The sequence below is a fragment of the Eriocheir sinensis genome, chromosome 56, assembly GCF_024679095.1.
Source record: "Eriocheir sinensis breed Jianghai 21 chromosome 56, ASM2467909v1, whole genome shotgun sequence".
In the NCBI taxonomy this organism is placed as follows: domain Eukaryota; kingdom Metazoa; phylum Arthropoda; class Malacostraca; order Decapoda; family Varunidae; genus Eriocheir; species Eriocheir sinensis.
The window spans coordinates 9,648,327-9,669,180 of NC_066564.1; the positions used below are offsets into that span (position 1 = coordinate 9,648,327).

The 20,854-nt window shown below is 41.2% G+C and overlaps 3 protein-coding genes across 3 annotated transcripts; 1 reads left to right on the forward strand and 2 right to left on the reverse strand.

Moving 5' to 3' along the window:
- Window positions 1–2,491: 2,491 nt before the first annotated feature.
- Window positions 2,492–4,044, forward strand: LOC126984266 (uncharacterized). Its single transcript, XM_050837886.1, has 4 exons — window positions 2,492–2,551; window positions 2,727–3,341; window positions 3,523–3,713; window positions 3,862–4,044. Exons 1-4 carry the CDS (start codon window positions 2,492–2,494, stop codon window positions 3,971–3,973), a joined length of 978 nt encoding a protein of 325 aa, XP_050693843.1. The 3' UTR covers window positions 3,974–4,044.
- Window positions 4,045–7,229: 3,185 nt separating this feature from the next.
- LOC126984278 (uncharacterized) lies at window positions 7,230–8,350 on the reverse strand. The gene is made up of 5 exons (XM_050837902.1): window positions 8,286–8,350; window positions 8,122–8,190; window positions 7,777–7,944; window positions 7,510–7,641; window positions 7,230–7,404 (listed from the first exon to the last, which is right to left on the reverse strand). Exons 1-5 carry the CDS (start codon window positions 8,328–8,330, stop codon window positions 7,294–7,296), a joined length of 525 nt encoding a protein of 174 aa, XP_050693859.1. The 5' UTR covers window positions 8,331–8,350; the 3' UTR covers window positions 7,230–7,293.
- A 3,383-nt stretch (window positions 8,351–11,733) lies between these two features.
- Window positions 11,734–13,252, reverse strand: LOC126984270 (uncharacterized). Its single transcript, XM_050837891.1, has 4 exons — window positions 13,107–13,252; window positions 12,426–13,004; window positions 12,108–12,298; window positions 11,734–11,900 (listed from the first exon to the last, which is right to left on the reverse strand). The coding sequence occupies exons 1-4, from the start codon at window positions 13,167–13,169 to the stop codon at window positions 11,789–11,791; spliced, it is 945 nt and encodes a 314-aa protein (XP_050693848.1). The 5' UTR covers window positions 13,170–13,252; the 3' UTR covers window positions 11,734–11,788.
- Window positions 13,253–20,854: the final 7,602 nt, after the last annotated feature.

The window sequence follows — 20,854 nt, forward strand, 5'->3', positions numbered from 1 at the left end:
TTCCATATCCATATTTCACAAACTCTCATCTGCCAAGCCCATATTTACAGGCAACAATTGATTTTTGCTTAGTTTTCAATCACTCTGCCTTCATTTGTAATTACTGTTGTAGTAGCTCGTGTACAAATAAATGTCCAATGTCTACTTTAGTTTTGAAAATCGTTTTATAACAGTTTAGTAAACCCTTGTGCAAATGATTATTGTTTCCATGGGGAGAACATTAAACTTGATGAATGTAGATATATCACATTATTTATTTTCCTTCATTAGAGAATGTGTTCAGGTGCTTCACTAAGAAGTGGAAAACCGTCACAAAACCATTTAATATTGATCCCTTAACATTATTATATTTTACTTTTATTATCGTAGCTTACATGAGAAGTTTTATATGGACTCTGCCCAGCACTTTTGTTATTTTGGAGTATGTAAGTACGTACCTGACGAAGTAAGGATGCTCGGCTAATTTGTTTTGATCAGTCGAATCGGTGTCGACGAGGCGCGGCTCTTTAGTATCAACGTCTTCTTCAGTGGTACTTGATGTTTATCAAACCAAAATTATGTTAATCAACAAACACAGTGTTAAGCCCCAAATACACTGCCGAATTTTAGCCACGAACTTGTCGCCGAATCAGTTCGTGAAAAAATTGGGCGACCAGTTCGCCGACATGACCAAGATTCTTACAGTTTGTGACCATTCGGCGACATGTCGGCGAATGCTCAAGATAATTCGGGGACAATTCGGAGACATGTCGCCGAGTTCAAAATCTGAAATTCTAACGGCTTTTTTGTCGCGGAATAATTGTCGACAAGTCTTCGAATTATCTTCCTATGTCCCCGAAGTGTCGGCGACATGTTGGGGACAATTCCCCGACAGTGCCGAAATTTCTGACAGCTGATTATCTGATGCCCATGTGACATATAATAGCACGGAAATCCGGGGTGCAACACACTTCTTCACCGGCAGCTGAAGAGCCCACCTCGTCTCTCGCAACTTGTGGGCGAGTAAATACCGTGTGCGATAATATGTTAATTAGTATGTGTAATAAAATGTATAAATGAGACTTGTTTTTGTTTTGCTCTCCTATAAATATTTTAGAATCAATGAATGTTTACGTAATATTAATAAACAAACCAGTAACTGAAAGAAGAAATGAATTTAAATAACTGAAAAATGAAACAAAGGTTAAATAATGGTAGAATAATGATATTAAGAAATAAATAAAGTAATGAATAATAAATAAATTATCAAATAAATGAAAATGTTAGTTTCATACCTATTTTATAAATTCATGATTCTTCTTGTTTTTCATATTTTCTTGTTTACTATTTATTATTATATTATTTTATTCCATATATATATATATATATATATATATATATATATATATATATATATATATATATATATATATATATATATATAGATAGATAGATAGATAGATAGATAGATAGATAGATAGATAGATAGATAGATAGATAGATAGATAGATAGATATAGATATAGATAGATAGATATAGATATAGATAGATAGATAGATAGATAGATAGATAGATATAGATAGATATAGATAGATATAGATAGATAGATAGATAGATATAGATATATAGATAGACAGACAGACAGACAGACAGACAGACAGACAGATAGATAGATAGATAGATAGGTAGATAGATTTTGTAGATAGATAGACCCCCGTGTACAGTACACCTCCCACCGCGACCCGATTGCCGTGTCTTGATTAATTCGCCGAATGTTCGCCAAATATTCGGGGACATGTCCCCGAATAGTCTTGGCCATTCGGCGACATGTCGGAGACATGTCCCCGAATAGTCGGCGATATGTCGGCGACAAATTCGCCAACAACATTAAAATTTCAACGGTCAAAATTCGGCGACAATTCGCCGAACACCGCGAATTGGACGCCGAATTGTCTGGGACATGTCGGCGACAATTCGGCGTCCACTTAGCATTCGCGCACATTCAGCGAACGGCCGCGAATTTTTCATGCAACATGAAACTTTCGTGGCGGTCGTGACCAACTGTCAAAAGTCGCGCAGTGGACGCAGACATGTCCCCGAATGGCCAAGAACAGGTAAGAAAGATGCCGAACTTTGTCCACGACACAGGATGACTTGCATATTCGTGCACATTCGTGAAGCAAAATTCGGCAGTGTATTTGGGGCTTTAGTAAGCTTGTTTTCTGAGTTAATTAGTTGGTAGTAATCGGAGTCTGAACTATGTGTTTATGACCCGAGCTGCCAGCCGTACGAGGCAGCTGGAGGGGCAAGGAGCGGGGGTAGAAGAGGTGAGCACGGGGCAAGCGGAGGGAACGGGGCCACTTCTCATCCAGACCAGCTAGCAAGAACTCTTATATCGGAGAGGGGTCATCATATCTTAAATTACAAGGTGAAGTATTGGTCTTTGTGAATGTTTTATGTGGATGTTAAAATGTGGTTACGGTTCCAATGTAAGTTATCGGTTATGTTTCAGATGCATTTTGTGGCTGTGCTCTTCGGGCTGACTCTGGCTCATTTCGCTTGTTCCCAAGGCGTAAGTACTGCTTGGAAACTCTTGTAGTCAATGATTCTTACTTTAAGTAATCGCTATAATCTTAATACTACTCATACCTCTTTAGCAATTAATACCTCTTTAGCTTTAACTAGTAATCTTGAGTTTTTAATGTTGTATTTGTTCAAGGTTTTTTTAATATTTTAATTTATTTCAGAGATACAATTTCGATAACACGGGATCTATTCGTCAACCCCTTCAAGGTCAACTTCAACCCATCTTTGTTGCGAATTTTAACCAACCGGGCTTTGATGGCAATCTCCCAAACCAGCCGGGCAGTGATGGGTCTTTCCTAAATATTCCTAACGCCGCTCCAGGCCAGTTTGCTCCAACTGGTGATGGTCCCTTCGTTGGTGGCTTCCCTAACTTCGCTCCAGGCCAGTTTGCTCCAACTGGTGATGGTCCCTTCGTTGGTGGCTTGTCACTCAACTCTCAAGGCCAGTTGGTTGAGGGATTTCCCGGTTTAGTTTCCTCTAGACCTCAAAGTGCTGGTATGTTGCCACTACAGCTGGTTCCGTCCTTCGTGGATAGTCAAACACCTGTCGCTGGTGGATCCCTCACCGGTCAGGTCTTCAATGCCCAAGCCGGCTTCCAGGGTGCTGGTTTTGATGCCCAGTTCGCCAGGAGTGTAATCACTAAGCCAATCACCCCAACTGTCACTCAGACTTCTACAATCGACAGTTTCCAAACTTTAACAGATTTGGTCTTGCACAGCGTGCCAGTCACCCAGACTCACTTCACTTTACTCACTACTACACAACTAACCCGCGTCGTGAGTATTTTATACTTCTGTTTATGGATATAATTTTTAATATGGATATAATTTAACATAACCAAGTTTTCTCAATTTTTTAACTTGTTTCTTAGGTCTATGCATTGTTTTTCGTTTCTTTCGGTTTCTCTTAAATTTATGGGTATTTTCCAGGGAATTTTACATGGTTTCACTTTCCCAGGTTGTTCCCACCCCTGTGAATGACTTGATGGATCTCGAGACCACTGTGATTGCTAGCCCAATGTTCGTTACGATAACTGAAACTTACTCACACTTCCGTGTAGTTGTCCGGACGTCGATCAATTACGTCACGCTTACCCACACTTCTTACGCTATTACGCATGTCCCCTACACTATCACTGCTACCCAAACGTAAGTGTTTTTGCGCATGTATTTTTCAACTGTCTTACTCCATTACTGAACGTGTAGCTCGAACCAGCACATTATTGAAATTTTTAATGTTTACTTTATATATTCGGCATTTTAACTCTTGTCTTGGCTGAGCCCTTATCCTTTCCAGTGTTCGCGTGACCTCCCCAATGGTGAAAACGGTCATCCAAACTTCTGTCCACGGTGTTACGGACTATCGCACTGTCGCCCACACTGTCTACGTCCACGGAGGATACGCTTAATATATAACATTTTGTTCCAAGAGAATGAGCAATTTAAATAAATCATAATTTATTCATAATTTATCACTGAATTTTTTTTTAATTTATACCCCAGCTTGATGTTACCAAGCCATATTTAATTCAATTTACACCTAATTACTTAATTCAATCTACACCTAATTACTTATTTAATTCAATCTACACCTAATTCCGATCTAAACCAGTGTTTTCGAGTTAGAATTTACTCTTATCCTAATGCGTTACAATTATTTTAAGTGACCGGAGACTTGGTTACATTATAATTACTGGTTTACCACGTTAGAAGAATGGTTAACCACGTTACTTGTACCATTACACATTCTAGTTTTTCTTTATTTCAGTTACAAATAAAGCCGGTATTCTAGCTTTTATCCACTGACTGATCCGCAGAGAATGCACGTTCCTACGTAGTTTATTATATAGTACTCTCGATGTAACTGGTATTCATGCTGCCAGATATATTAAACGGATGGTGCATTTCCATGCAGATTGTTGTTGGGGACGGAGCATTTTCCATGAAATTCCAGCTGTGGTAAGTGTCCTCCATCTAGGCAATCATGGGTCATACGCATTCATTCCATATAAGCTGTCCTCCCAGCTCCTGTCTTAACTGTTATTCAGATTATTTGTTGGACATCGTGACTTCATTGATTAGTCACGTGCCTGAACCCTTAGTAGCTCGGCCTTTTGATACGTTAGCTCTCCCGTGCACGCGAAGTATTCGTAAAAGCCAAGTATTCGTAAAAGCCAACTGAGCACTAGTTACTCCTCAAGTGATACTCAAATGTATAAGCTAGAAATTTAATGTACAATGGATATGGTCACTACTGAATTGGATTGGTGCAGTAAACACTTTGTCCATTGTCAGTATCGCAAATGACTTTGCGTGATTGTCCAGGGTCTACATCTCCCAGCAAAAATGACTGGTTAAGTTGTAAGATTCTTAATTTGATAAACCTTTATCGGGAACACCGTTGTCTGTGGAACGTGAAATTGGTCATGTCAAAAGAGAACAAAAGCAGCAGCATACCAGACAATCTCAGAGGATATACAAAACGTAGGTGTCGGTGGGATTAAACAGGAAATACATTCTGCAGCCAACATAGACGGGAAATTAGAAAAAGCCACTAAAGCAAGGGTTAAAATGGAGACGTTAACATTCCAGCGTTATGGTGTTTTTATGAACTGTCGTCTATATAGTATGGTGACAGTGCGGTGATCAGTATCAAACATAGATCGGAGCTGCTGCAAGCTGGAGTGGACGACTGAGCCAGACACTGCCGTATGGACGAGAATACAAAGTGCACGCGGACTTGCCCGGTGAAAGGCAGGGCAGGGCCCGCCGGGTAAAACCAGCAAGTGGAAAGAGTCGCGCTGTACACGCTTACGACTTGGGTACAAGTATTACTAGGAGATTGGGGTTGCATGCACAGACCAAGACACTAACTAAGTTGTGTGAAGAGCCTCGCTGCCACACCTTGAACCACTACATGATGGAATGTCCCTCGCTCTGGCAGTACAGAAACTCCAACATACACTGTGTCAATAGTCAGATAATTTGGATGTTCCAACACGGGAATATAAATGAAATGATGAACAAATGTAAAAAAACACAAAAGATATCAAAAACATGTGAGAAATAACACTTACGGGAAATATATTTAAGTAAAATATATATAGTATATATAGTAACAGTAACATTAAGGATGTAGCAACTTATACTTTTGTACATTGCCACTCTTGATTATCAATTAGGATTAGGTTAAGGCTGCACACGTGTCAATAACCTTTTGAGAAAATTGTATGCTGTATATAGTAGATACAGACAGACACAGACAGACAGACACAGAGACAAAGACAGACAGACAGACAGACACAGAGACCAAGACAGACAGATAGATCTCAATAATCTCTCTCTCTCTCTCTCTCTCTCTCTCTCTCTCTCTCTCTCTCTCTCTCTCTCCGCCATTTACCGGGTAAAGTCCGAGGGCGCACACGTATTTTCGTTCAAACGGCAGCGTCTTATAGCCCGGGCCTGTCAAACCCGCGGTTTTCTTCGGTAAGGCCGTTTGCTGCACAACTATGCGTAACAGGAAGGAGCTGAAGAATCTAGCTCTGTGTTGGATATTGTTACTATGTGCGTGAAAAAAAAAATGGAACGAAATTATATAAAGGTGTCCGATTGTCTGGCAGCGACGTACTACCGGGCAGTGCATGTTGAAATTAGACCTCCACCAAGGGCATTTTTCCGTTTTGTTCGCGGGGACAAGCTGTGAGCCCGTCAACATGAAAACTGTCCGCCTGTGGCCGCGGACATTGTGGGATCACGTGCTCGGGCCTCAGCCGCGTGCGCTTTACCTGGTGCCATTATTCACTTAAGGATTGGCTTGCTGTGCTTAATTCAGACTGTCCTAATCTCTTCACTACCGATTTTTTTCCCTACTGGACAAGCTAAAAGGACTGCCGGAGTTTCCAAGCCTCTCTATGTCCACAGCGGACTTGCCAGCTTTCCAGAGTAGGCGAACAACGTTAAGTCATACCCTCATTCTCTGATTTCGATCGAGCGTGCATAGCATTAGGGTTAAGCGTAAAACAAAGTGGAGTCCAGTCAAACACAGATACATGGTTCTGTAATTAGGATTGTGTTGGACAACAGAATTGTGTTTAAGGATTGTGTTGGTAAACAACAATGTGAATCGTCTAGAGCGGAGAAAACTTTATGCCACCACGATGGCTCAAACACATTAACTCTGCTTCGGGTTATCCTTGCTTCGGGCAAGCCTTATAGGTGGAGGAAGAGCACGAGATTAACTCCGCTTCGGAGTATCCTTGCAGGTGGAGGTAGAGCGCGAGGGTCAGTTTAACAGAAATATTTGTGTATCCCACTTCAGTGGTGATTTGCTCCGAGGGGCATAAAAGAAGTAGCATTAAGATAGTATTTATTGGGCTTTTAATATAAAGCAGCCTAGGTTTAATTTAGTAGTGTGCGTTAAAAAAAAAATTACAGGATAGCGTTCTCGTGGGTACAGCTTACCAAACGAGACAGCATATACACATCAGTACAGCCGAACAAAGAGTTTATGCTCTGCGAGCTATTACGTAACTGGGGCCCATAGCTTACCTAATGGAGTTCATGGGGTTAATCTGTAATCTAATTTTGAGTTTGTCCACTATACTTTCTTCGTAGAGCACTCCAGACCTACATAGTTACAAATTACCGGGAAACTAGAAAACTACGCAGTTTTTTAATAATATAATTGCTTCTTAACTCATTACATTAATATGAATATTTCACCCCATCTTCAATGATATCCTCTTGTGGTAGAAGTGACAAGCACAGTTCTGATGCTGAGTGTAGTGGTTGTGATACGTTGTACTAGCGTTTGGACCGATGACACTGGAACAGTTACTATCTGAAATTGAAGAAATTCACGTATTAAGATATCTGAAATTGGAAGAAATTCACGTATATAATATGAAGCATAAAGAGTAGTCTGAAGATAATTGGGCTATCGTACCTCGTGATGAAGAGCAACATGCGTGACCGTGTGGTATAGATCCTTCCTTGCAGTTTCAGTTGAGAAAATAGTGTGAACTGAGACAACCGTCCGTGTGGGGTTTACGTAACTTGTTTGACTGACCATGGACACCTGTAGAGTGTGTATAAAAGTCAATCAATAACAGTTCATATGAATGAATACTGAAAATAGCTTCCTCCATCACTACATACACTCAATGGTAGCAATAAAACTTAATTGCAGAATACAGTGAACATTCGTAGTTACCGGCGTGGTAGTGACGGTCATCACCGTGGTTCTAGTAACACTGTCAACGGGGACCCAGGAGTACTCAGTCACCAGTTGAGTGGCATAGACTGGTGAAGTGACAATTTCACTAACCCAGACATCAGAAGTTACTGGAACTCGAATAGTTTGAGTCCCCGTAATAGTTTCCTGCAATATAATATTACTTAGTTCTCTTAATATAGTTTTCTCAAACATTAAAAACAGTCCCAGTAACCATGAGACTCTTAGTAATTGACACTAGTACACCCATTAATTTAGGCGATAGCAGTAATTCAAACATTAAAATAAATTTTTTGACGTAAGTCTCAGAATTAAGTAACTCACCGTAACAGTGACAGGAACAACCTGAGTTTGCACGTATGGGACATGAGTGTCATACCCCTGGCTTGCAGCCTGAAATACAAGAACCACGTTCAATATTAGCCATTAAATTAAATGAAGTATAAGGGAGATTCACGTAACTACTAGAGATTACATGATACACCTACCTGGGTCACGAAGGCAAGAAGCACTGCTGCAAATACATTAACCATCTCGGCGGTATATACTCCTCCTGGAATGAAAGATTGATTACAGAAACAACCAAAGCCACACACTACCACATGTACACAACTATGGCACTAGAAACCCCACCTTCTCTGTTGAAGCTCTCGGTAGACACTGCGGGGATCGGTTGAGGGATCCAACAGATAGCCTCGCAGGACGAGCGGCGCGTTCGATTTTAGTGTTTGGCCTAGACTTGGATCTCCTCAGACAAAAAAAAAAAAAAAAATAACGCTGGATCTATGGAGTAAGATTTTGTCAAGTAGACGTGTGCTACAAACAGGAATATAGATTTGATCATCAACACGTAAATGCTACAAATTGTGTACATTGAAGGATGACCACTTTAAGCAAATTTTATAGATACGACTCTACTGTGACTTATATGTAATTAGTAGTTTTTATTTTTGTCTTGCACCTCGAATATATGAAGGTCTCTCACCTCTTCCTATCTTGAAATTAAATATTCCAATAAAAGGTCCAACCGTTTTCTTGAAAGTGGGACGAACTATCTAGTTGCCAATGCTAATCACCGCTGCTCTGTGTTCCATTAACAGTAACACCTCCACCCTCACTGTCTCTTTCACTAACAAAAAAATAATAATAATTTACGATCGTAAGGAATCATTTGCAATAATATTTCCATCTCTGCATTTTAGACAACTATATACATCACCCTGACCAAGCGATTTGTTAAAAAAAAAAACTGATTGAGTCTTTAACTTAAATATTTAAACTTCATTGGTTCGGCAACCCTTCATTCACGTCCGCAAACCCTTCTTGATATCATAGCTCATTCAAAGACATATCGTCGGTCATGCGGTTGGATGGAATATAAAACATGGATCGAATTATAAAATAAGTAAAAGTTTATGGTATGTTGAAATTCAGATTACACCAATGTTAGATTCTGCTATTTTTAAATTACTGAAGTACACGTTATTGGGCTACAAAACAGTTGCCACTGGATTCAGAACTTCAGCTTATTTATATCTGCCATCCAGTTTTGATGTTCCAATAGCAGAACTCGAGTGAAAATGTGACATGAAATGGCACCAAAGAGGTTTTTGGGCCAAGCGATCATGTTGCAGAGCTAAACACACTGATCCGCACCAAACCATAAATCCCTTCAGCCACTGGTCCACGGTTAGGGTGTCACGGGTTGCATTTGTTTACCCGTCTTTTTTTCATCATTATTTAAGATGAGGTCGCTCTTGTTTATGAACCTCCTCCACTGTGCTCTGGTTTGTACTATTTTTTCACCAATTCCGGTGTCAACGTTAGTAAACTACAACCTTTAGTTTCCTGATTAGTGTTGTAATGGTAGGTAGTCGTGTACCTCTACTGATGACTAGACAGTTGTCATTTCATATAACTCATCTCGACGTCGCACAGTTCCAAAGCAATGGTGTGGCTTTGTGTTAGTGTAGTCCCATTCGTGGCAGCGAGGCAGATTGGTTTACAGCTAAGCAAGTAACCCAACGGTAATCCTGTGTGGAGGCAATTCAGGGGCAAAAAAGAAGGCTCGTTTAGCGTTGCTCACGCAGAGTTAATTAGCAGTCAAAAGGGTGTCAGATTCGATTAAAGGGGTATCCTGATACTACTTTTCATGAACATTCAAGTCTAAGAATTTAGAAATACAGACGAAGGAAGATGATTTTCCAGAGTTTAAAAGGAAAAGAAAAAAAAAACTCAGGGTGCTGCTTAACTATTCTAGAATTTGGACATCGATTATTAAGTCATACATTAGGGACGCGGGAGTGATACAACACTGTTGTTAGTAACTTCAATAGAGCAGTAAGCATGTCTAATATTCGTTCCAACGGAAGTTGAGAAGAGTGAGCGTAAGGTGAGGAAAGTGGAGGCAAAAATCCTTTTAATCTAGAAATGGCCGTTTGTGAACAAGCTCAGTCATACTTAAATGTAAGAAAGTTGAGGGCATACGTTTAAGCTGTTCAAGGTTCATCTCAGTCGCAACAGACCTCGAGCTTGAGGCGGGAAATAACCCATTACCCCGGAGCACGGGATCGGTGTGAACTCCCGGTTTTACCATGCAGGTGCCAGTTTGACAGCTCGAACTGATGAATGGGAGGGCGGTGTGCTGACTGCCATGCCCGCTAATTCGTAGTCTATTTCTACGGGGGCGCATAGGGCTAGTTGCGTGTGCGGTAATCTCGAGGATCAAGTAAAGTACCAACTTAAAATTCAGACAACTTAAAAATCTAGTGCCAACACTTTATAACCTTAACATAGGACATATCTTACAGGACAAGCGAGTGTTTCATACTAAAGCACGGATATATCTTTCGTGTAAAATGTTATATATATCTTTCACTTGTGTAAAATGTTGACAGTTTGTCTAGTGTATGATTCACCTATTTAAGTTTTAGTTGGATAGATCTTTCATTGTGTAAAATGTGACGGTTTGTTTATAGCGTACGATTCACCTATTTAAGTTTTAGTTAGATATATCTTTCACTTGTGTAAAATGTGACAGTTTGTCTATATAGCGTACGATTCACCTATTTAAGTTTGTCTAGTTAGATATATCTTTCACTAGTGTAAAATGTGACAGTGTCTATAGTGTAAGATTCACCTATTTAAGGTTGTCTTAGTTTGATATATCTTACTTGTGTAAAATGTGACAGTTTGTCTATATATCTCACTTGTGTAAAATGTGACAGTTTGTCTATAGCGTACGATTCACCTATTTAAGTGTCTAGTTTGATATATCTCACTTGTGTAAAATGTGACAGTTTGTCTATAGCGTACGATTCACCTATTTAAGTTTGTCTAGTTTGATATATCTCACTTGTGTAAAATGTGAGTTTGTCTATAGCGTACGATTCACCTATTTAAGTTTGTCTAGTTTGATATATCTCACTTGTGTAAAATGTGAGTTTGTCTATAGTGTAAGATTCACCTATTTAAGTTTGGCTAGTTGGATAGATCTCACTTGTGTAAAATGTGACAGTTTGTCTATATATCTCACTTGTGTAAAATGACGTGTAAAATGTGACAGTTTGTCTATATATATCTCACTTGTGTAAAATGTGACAGTTTGTCTATAGCGTACTTTTCACCTATTTAAGTTTGTCTAGTTTGATATATCTCACTTGTGTAAAATGTGAGTTTGTCTATAGCGCACGATTCACCTATTTAAGTTTGTCTAGTTTGATATATCTTACCTGTGTAAAATATGACAGTTTATAGTGTAAGGATTCACCTAGTTAAGTTTGTCTAGTTCCGGAGGAGCTTACTTTCGTTCGAAGTTTTCTTCACACTTACTAATTTCTATATTTGGTCAAAGATTTATCAACACTTAATTACTAATTCCCATGTATAGGAATGTTAAGCTGTGCAAGTTAATTTAAAGCAAGAAAAGGTAAAACATTATGGCAAATATTTATTATGCTATTGATTATATATTCTTTACATCAAAAGAGAATTAGAAATAACCTCCGTGGACGTAAACTGTGTTGAAAAGGGTGCGGTAGTCGGTCACCAACTGTTCCTGAGTTCTGACGACGGTCCTTACCATTGGAGACGTGATCTGGACACTGAGGAAAGATATAGTTTAGGTACAATAATGAATTTAGGGTTCCGTATTCAAGATAAATTGTGCACAATGATTTTAACAACGATATAGGTTATGTACAGCAATGAATTTAGGGTTCCGTATGCAAGATAAATTGTGCACAGTGATTTTAGGGATATTTTAAACAACGAAGTTCTTTCCTCTAAACATTAGGATATTAGTCACTTACGTTTCCGTTGCGGTAATTGTGAAAGGAACGTGGGTGATTGCGTAGGAGGTGTGAGTTACCGTCACGTGCGAGACTGAAGTTCTGATCACAAGGCGGAAGTCAGATTTAGTTTCGGTAACGGTTACATATTCTGGGCGGTGGACTACAGTTGTAGACACTGCAACCCTGTCATCAACAGGTGTGGCGACAACCTGTCGCAAGATTATAGAAGTTAACATTCGAGAATGTACATTGTAAAATAAAACCCTAAACTTTAGCAGCATCTAAATTACCCACCGGTCCTAAATTACCCACCGGTCCTAAATTATAATTACTCACCTGTTCTAAAGGCCGTGTTGCAGTCTCCAATACGAATTGCGTCAAAGTAACCCCAACGCTGTTTAAAACAGTGTCAGTGAGTGTAGTGAATACGTCGACAGTCACCGTTTGAGTCACTGTAGGAGTTGCTTGCTGTTGAAGAACCCTTGTGGCAAAAGACCCACCAGCGCCCGTCTGAAAACTGTCCTGACCACCAGACCCCCCGAATCCTGCAAAACCACCACCCAGTGCACCCGAGCTTGACCCGGCACCGGCGGGGCGGGGAGATCCTCCAGCAAACCCTGCGAAGGAACCAAGTGTTCCTGGAGATGGGATGCCCTGTTGACCCGTCGTTTGAGTACCTGTCGCAACACCGGGAAGTGACCCGCTACCTCCAGCGGGACGGGGAGCTCCTGCATTCCCCGTGAAAGCGCCTGTGCCCGCACCGGAGAGGCTGCCCTGCTGAGTGCCTGGCGCAGGGAATGACCCAGCTGGCCCTAGAGATCCAGCTCCAGACCCGGATGTGGTACTTCCACCCTGCCCACCAGAAGACGCACCACCAGAAGACCCGGAAGGCCGACCCGCAGCACCGTACGGAGCCTGAGAAATAAAACATTAGGATTTACTTATGCGTCCGCCATCTTATTTGGAAAAAAATATTGCATGAACTCAAACTTTTTAAACTTATAAGTAAAATCTTACCATCCCATAAGCACACTGTAGAGAGTGGACCAAGGCCAATACCATAAGTACGCACACCCTCATTGTAGAATAAATGGAACCAGTGCAATCAACTTTCAACAGGGTGGATTAAATATGATCCTCACAGCGGCTTCGGATCGACTGACGAAAAGGCTGCAGCCAGCCCCTGTCTTAACCTTCCTCGCTACCGTCACCCCCCCCCCCTCCTCCTAACCCTCCCAAGTTATCTTCTTTATTTTTATGCCTTATTCCCTCATTCACTCTTTCGGGTATGAAATTGGCTTTTAGATCGTTTGGAGTGTTTTTCTGCTTCGAGAAATTATCGGGATCTTCCCATTTTCTTCCTCACTTTAATAATGGAACAATAGTCCATCTGAATATGGGTAAGTATTTATTTGTCTCGCAATCGCAGTTTAGAATTCCATTAAGTGACCAATTTCAAGGCCAACATCCATGTATCGTCATTACCTTACACTACTTTCATGTTCATTCCTGCACTTTTCTCTGTTGAGGGGAAATCGCTCCAAAAGCGTTAGTAGTAACAAATGTACGGAAGTGGGGGTTGCCTCTGCGGGGGGGACTGGAAGTGGGGGTTGGGGGGGTCAGCGGGGGGGTTACGGAAGAGGGGGTATCTAGACCCCCCCCCCTACCTCCATCTATTTTACCTTTTCACCAACCCCTCCCCCCTACGGGGGGGGGGTAGGTCGGTCAGCGGGGGTAGGTCGGTCAGCGGGGGGAGGTGACGGAAGAAAGGGTGGTCAGCGGGGGGGGCGACGGGAGTGGGGGTAAGACGGTCAGAGGGCCGTCAGCGGGGGGGTGACGGAAGTGGGGGGCATGCACAAAGTGAGGGTAATTGCTATTGTTGTTGTTGTTGTTCTTCTTGTTGTATACACACACACACACACACACACACACACACACACACACACACACACACACACACACATATTCTGTGCTATATAAGCATCATACTTTAATAATTACCATCATTAATAGAGTTTCCGCTATGACTGAGACATATTCAGAGAACCTTCTCGATTTTTTCCAATATCCTGCGCGCATAATAGTTGCAGGATATAGCAACTCTGGAAAATCGGAACTTGTACAGCAGCTTATTCTGAAGTATCATGAAAAGTTCAAAAAAATTGTCATATGTGGCTTAACGTCTCATCCTCTTCAAAGAAATAAAGAAATAGGACCTAAAGTTATAGTGTCGTCTGAAATAATTGATCCAATTGCCAACGAGGATACGTTTGATCAGAGAGGGACATTGTATGTACTTGACGATATTTTCATTGATGCTGTAAGGAACAAAATTGTGGTTGATGCTTTTACTCGCGGACGGCACAACAATATTTCATGCATATTTATCACTCAAAATCTATATATGGGTGGAAAGCATGCAAGGAATATTAGCCTGAACTGTTCTCATTTCCTCTTGTTAAGACAGCGCGATTTATCTCAAATTCACACTCTGGGCAGACAAATATTCGGGAAAGAGAAGGCAAACCAGTTTGTAGATATATATAAATATGCTGTATATTCACGTCCTTATGGATATCTTCTTGTTGATTTGGGTATAAATACTCCTGAGTCCCTACAGTTTCGCTCAAACATTGTTGGAGAACCCCCAGGTGAACGCTTATTCCAATGGTGAACTCCAGGAAGAAGGAACTCTTACACACACTATACTCCCAACATAACGAACCCTATGGTTTAAGCTCAGGCGAAATTATGGGAGAAAGCAAAAAGTATAAATCCGGCAATAACACGTGATGACGCATTCAACTTTTTGAGAAGCAATAAAACATATACATTGCATAAGCTACAGACTAAAAAAATTCCCCGGCAAAAGATAATAGCCTCAAAACCCAAAGTAATCATGGCTGCCGATTTAGCAGACGTGAGACATATAAGAAAGGAAAATAATAACATAGGCTACTTGTTAGTATGCATAGACGTGTTTTCTAGATATATGCAAGTTGTCCCGTGTCGGAATAAAGACGCAAATACTATGCTCGTGGCCTTTAAACAAGTGGTGGAAAATAAAGATTCTGAAGGCTTACGAAGATTAAACACCGACTTGGGCACAGAATTCTGGAATCGAAAAGTAAGAAACTATTTATGTTCCCGGGGCATTAAGCTGTACAGTGTGTACTCAAGTAAGATCAAAGCAGCCTTGGCAGAGCGGGCCATTCGTACACTTAAAGCACGCATCTAAAAGTTCATCATGTCTCAAAATTCTTCAAGATATATTGATCAGCTGCAAAACATGGTCAGTGCCTACAACCGCTCGCCCCATTCTGGACTGAAGAACAAACAAACTCCCATTGATATTCATAACTTAAAAGACCCATCTGCAATCAAACGGCAATTCCACGCAATGTATAAAAACCCGAAGCAACCAGCGTCTTCCATCAGTTCTCGACTGGCAGTTGGGGAAATAGTTCGCCTTGTTGGAAGTGCTCGTTCCTCTGTATTCCATAAAGGATACACGCAGCAAAATACTCACGAGCTCTTTCGCATAAAATCAATTAAACACAAGAATCGCCCAAGAACTTATCTCTTAGAAGATTTGTCTGGAGAACCAATACAGGGATATTCTACACGCCAGAGCTCGTCTTAAGCGCTCTGCCTGAGACATACGATATTAAAATACTGCGTTCACGAAAAAATAAAGGAAAAAAGCAGTATTTCGTATCGTGGTTGGGATACCCTACTTCATTCAACAGCTGGATTGACGCTAATGATATTGTAGAAAATGCGTAAAAAGACACCACTCCTCAGTGCACACAAAAACTTTGTCTTACTTTTGAAGAAATTAAAAGTAAAAGATAGAAACCGTGCTATTAAGCAAGCAGCTCGAGAACAATTGAACTGTATATCTGAAATATTTTCCAATTTGTTAAAGAAGCACCTCACCCTCAATAGCAAAGTTATCAAGAAATTACGTAACTATCGGGAAGACATACGTGCCATAGCTAGAAAGAAAACTCCTCTCCATAAGAAAAGACATATTGACATCGAGACGGGGCGGTAATATATTAGCTGCTATATTACCTATTGCCGCTTCCTTGATCGGAAAATTATTTGGATAATGCGCACGTATTATCTTGTTCCTGAGTCTACCGCTGAGCGTGTTTTAACGGGTATTAAGCCTAAATGCGCCAACTCCACGAGTCCGGGGGTCAACGGCCAATCGTGTTTCAACCCGCAGTCGACCCATCCCGATCATATGCCGGTCTCTGAACATGTGCCAGCAAGCAGCAGCGGTCCTGTCGTGTCGTCCCATGGTGCAAGGCCAAGCACTCCTACAAGATTGAACCCGTCGTCTCGCTCTGTAAGAAAGAAAAGTTACAAAAAAAAGAAAATATCGCGATCTGGTGTATACAAAACCACAAAACTACCACCCGTGGAACTTAGAGTCACAGGGATTAGGGAGAACAAGATATCCTCCAATCCTGAAATAAGTAATTTAATACCTCTGTATGTTAAAAGTATCGACGTGCCATACGTCAATATGATGCTAGAACGAATAAAGACAATCCCATCGTAAAATGGGATAGCCGAGGCAACCTATTGTCTTCTGTTCGATCCTCCAATATCCTGTACATGTTGAATTTACTCTCTAATGCAAGTCAAAAACCAACGATTGCTGACATTGCTGATATAAAACACATCATTGACGCCACGGGTGTATTACCTAGCGAAATAAAAAATACGCGCGTGCGGCAAAAGATTCAGGGATCTGGTTTCACCAAACAACCATCGTTGGCAACTTACAGATGGGACCCATATTAAATCCGCTTTTCCAATGTGCTAGCGTAGTCCTACATTGTGATTCAAGAAAGAAACAGAATCATGGACGTTGTAGATACTGAACCGCGTTGGACGCGCGACTTATACAGAGGGGGCGGCGACGTCATGGAGAGAGAAATGCCGGAGGCGAGGACGAACACGCTCGGACACGGTGGTGCCCCGAGCGGGCTTATAAGAGAGAGCAGATGGGACGATGGTTCGCTACTCGTCCCTCGCCATCAGCTGAAGCGGTACTATTCATCAATCACCAGTATACCAGAGGACACCATGTCGGACGCCTACGTGTTCAACTACAAAGACGGTTCTCCTGGCGATGACATCTACCGCAACAACAAGACCATCATCGTTTCTTCCCTCAACTGCAGTTCCTGCTACGAAAAGAGGGGGTTTACTGGACGCCTACATGGATTATACCCGCACAGTAATCTCTACCGCGAAAGAAGCCCGATCTATCAACTGAACAGGTGTCGCTGGGAAGATCGTGGTATTCCCGGTAGTCTGCATATTCGCTATCCTCCGAGTGAAAATCTTCCTTATGTGGCGTGTATCCTAACCCAATATGCTCCTGGCCGCGAACTGGAAAATAACCCTATAAACCAAGGATATCTTCAGACGTCAAGAGATCAAAATTTCATTCGTGGGGTAAAGGAAGACAGTTATGATAACCGCCTCCGCTGGTTTAACGAGTCCATTACAAAACTGGTAGAATGGGTGATTAAAAGCAACATTACAAGTGTCGTCTTCCCCTACAATATTGCAAGCGCTGGAATTCTTTACGTGTTGTGGAAAGCTGACTACCAACCGCAACTCCAAGAGGCTGCGGCTGAACTCCAACTGCATAATATATCGTGCGTCATCCTGGACAGATGGTGGACCTGCGATGAGCCTGAAACAAAATTAACTCTATCTGTGTCTCCCGAGCGAAACAGGAAAACTGGTGGATACAGAGGACGACGCTGTGGCTGACGAATGGAAAAGAAAACGGGACGGTGCTGTAGTCGACGTGGGTCCTGAATAACTATAGCTCCAGACAATTTCCCAATAATTATGTACATCACTAAATGTAAAATATGTCAATAAATAACAATGTAATGATGTTTAGTATGATTTACCTTCAATATGTAATTGGCATCTCGTCATGTCTACCTCTATATAATGAAATAATTATAATATTTTTGCTAGTGTCTTGCTTGCTCTAAATGGAGTCACATCATATATATGTTACCAGCATTGCGGATGGGGAAATTTACCCCAATTCCAGCACTAGCTTTACTAATAATATACAAACTCTAACATTAGACAAGGACGTGGAATATGAAGTCGGTCTACTGAACGTGTTGCTTCCCCGTCGGTATTACATTGTTAAACCGGGTGAACCAGAGTGTAGTATACACCTTGAATGTGGTATAAGACCAACGCCAGATTCAGAAGCTATTGAAAGACGCACACTGTCAGAGGCTATTAATGCTAATATCTTGTATAATGACACTGGGTATTTGCTGATGTGTGTTAACGGTATAATAACGACATTGATAAAGGAGATGGTCGATGGATACAACTACCATTTACTAGCGTATTCTAGAGAGGTTCTTGCATTTAGCTCAACAAATGATCATTTAACTTTGTTCTGCTACAATGGTTATCATCCACAAGTTGTATTTATTAAGCTTTCCTTTGATACGCGACTGGCCCAGGTTCTCGGTTTTGTCCCCAACTTAGGTTATGCTGTGTTTTCTTCCTTGGGCACACATGAAGAACAAAAATAAACCGTTCTTGTTCCGCTACATGGTCATGCCCCTCTGTTGAGAAATGGTGACGTACAGTGTGTTCTCATTTACACTGACCTTGTCAATCCCTCTAGGTATGCAGGGAAAAATGTAAATATTCTTGATGCCTTTTCGCTCTCCGGAGGTCTAACAAAAGGCGTGCATCCAACTATATATAAGTCCCTTAAATCCAAAGTAATTGATTCGATTTCTATTAAACTCACAGATCAAAAAGGTCGTCCTATGCATTTCGAAGAAGGATACCCTGTTACATGTTTACTTCATATCCGATCGCGTTGAATCTTTGAGTACATTTTGCTGTATTAATAGGAATGTTGTCCATTTGAAAAGACAGTCTCCTCGCCGCCACCATGCGGGTTACATTCATCCCTCCTTCCGTAGCAGAATATCATACCCTGTTTTCGAATGGCAAACAGATATCATCCCGAGGGAGTGGTATTGATGATATAGTCACACTTTCTTATGAACCAAGCTATCACAGAGGCGGGGGTTTATTCTCGGTTTTAGCTGGACTCGCTAAAAGAGCTTTCCCTTTCCTAGTGAAAAATGTTATTGTGCCTTCAGCTCGAACATTTGGAAACAATGTTCTAGATGATATTTCACACGGAAGCAACTTGAGAAGCTCTATAAAAAAGCATGGAATTAATTCCTTAAAGCAAGCTGCAATGAAATTGACTAGAGGAAGCGGGAAAAAGAAAATCAAGCGAGTCGGGAGGAAAAGGTGTTATAAAAAGGACATCTTTACCGAGTTGTAATCATTGTTGAACTAAGAGCAGTATGGCGAGCATCACCAGCGCGGTTGGTGTCGGGAACCCGCGTTCTCCCCTGGGGCAATATGCCGCCGGTGTCAGTGAATTGTTTCCCCGCCCTAACAAAATGAGATTATTGGAAACAAAGATTGCCTCCCGTTATGATGTTGATGTTTTACCTACTAACCTCGGATTCAATATGAAATTATCCGATAGATATATAGAATTTCTCATTCCTGGAACACTTGGCAGTTTTATTGATTTGGGGAAATTGGTGTTGCACACCTCTTTACGCTTAACTAAGCCAGACAATACTACTCCTCTCGAAGACGCTCAACACGTTGAATTTGCAAATAATACCGCGCACAGCCTATTCAAATCAGTGCAATGTTTTTTGGGAGATGTAGCTGTTGACAATAATGTACTTTATGGGTACACGTCATACGTTAAAATGCTGAATACTTTGTCGCCCAACAAATTGAATACAATTGGATCCAATGCTAATATTACCATCCCAGAGAACGGTTTTATTTCCAAAGTAACAGCAGAATACTTTGACAATGCCAGCGCGCAACACAAGACCATTATGAAGCGGGTTAAGACTCACGGTATACAACTCTGTACCCCGCTTCTTCTGGATATAAGTTCTTTAGACAGTTACTTGCTCGATGGTATTTCGGTTAGACTCCGAATGGAACTATCTAGTAATGCATGGCTGCTAAATTCTCCAACTGGCGATAACATTCGTCTGCATATAGATTCAGCCAAGCTGCTTTATACGCGACTGTTTCCTTATCCTAATGCACTTCATGCTTTGAACGCGTCTCTCGCCACAGGGAATCTTTTGAAATCGACATTTACCAAAACCCTCTTGAAAACCTATGTGCTAGCCAAAGACCAAACCTCAGGAACGTATGATCAACCGTGGGGTAATGTTATTCCGGAAAAACTCTCGCTTATTTTAACGAGCATGGAAGCTCATTCTGGCGACTATACGCTAAATCCATTGTATTTGAGCCATGGCGATATAAGTCAAATAAGCTTAAGTGTTAATGGTAGAACCATGTATAATATTCCTAGTAAATTTCCTCATGACTATGCTGAGCTCTACCATCGTACTTTGGATGCACTTGGTTTTCACAAAGACCATTTAATCGGAAAGGATATTTTCGGCAAGGGGGCAATGATTTGCACATTTGATTTGCGTGCTGAAAACTTGAATGATAATTTGCCCGTTGAAATGAATGGGGGGATTAGACTTAGCTTGAATCTAAGCAAGGTAGAAAACGAGAACCGTCTGTTGATACTGTTTGGCGAAACAGTGGGTATAATAACAGTTAATTCTGAAAGACGGCTGCAGTGTGATGTGCGCGCTTGAAGCGGCTGTGCGATG

Bases quoted from the DNA above. Each gene is read 5' to 3' on its own strand.
- LOC126984266 (XM_050837886.1), top strand. From the start codon at position 2,492: ATGCATTTTGTGGCTGTGCTCTTCGGGCTGACTCTGGCTCATTTCGCT. The intron at 2,552-2,726 runs GTAAGTACTGCT...AATTTATTTCAG, and splicing joins ATTTCGCTTGTTCCCAAGGC to AGATACAATTTCGATAACAC. The intron at 3,342-3,522 runs GTGAGTATTTTA...TCACTTTCCCAG, and splicing joins CTACACAACTAACCCGCGTC to GTTGTTCCCACCCCTGTGAA.
- LOC126984278 (XM_050837902.1), bottom strand. From the start codon at position 8,330: ATGGTTAATGTATTTGCAGCAGTGCTTCTTGCCTTCGTGACCCAG. The intron at 7,945-8,121 runs GTGAGTTACTTA...ATTATATTGCAG, and splicing joins TTGTTCCTGTCACTGTTACG to GAAACTATTACGGGGACTCA. The intron at 7,642-7,776 runs GTAACTACGAAT...CACACTCTACAG, and splicing joins TGACCGTCACTACCACGCCG to GTGTCCATGGTCAGTCAAAC.
- LOC126984270 (XM_050837891.1), bottom strand. From the start codon at position 13,169: ATGAGGGTGTGCGTACTTATGGTATTGGCCTTGGTCCACTCTCTACAG. The intron at 13,005-13,106 runs GTAAGATTTTAC...TTTATTTCTCAG, and splicing joins TACAGTGTGCTTATGGGATG to GCTCCGTACGGTGCTGCGGG. The intron at 11,901-12,107 runs GTAAGTGACTAA...ATCTTTCCTCAG, and splicing joins ACAATTACCGCAACGGAAAC to TGTCCAGATCACGTCTCCAA.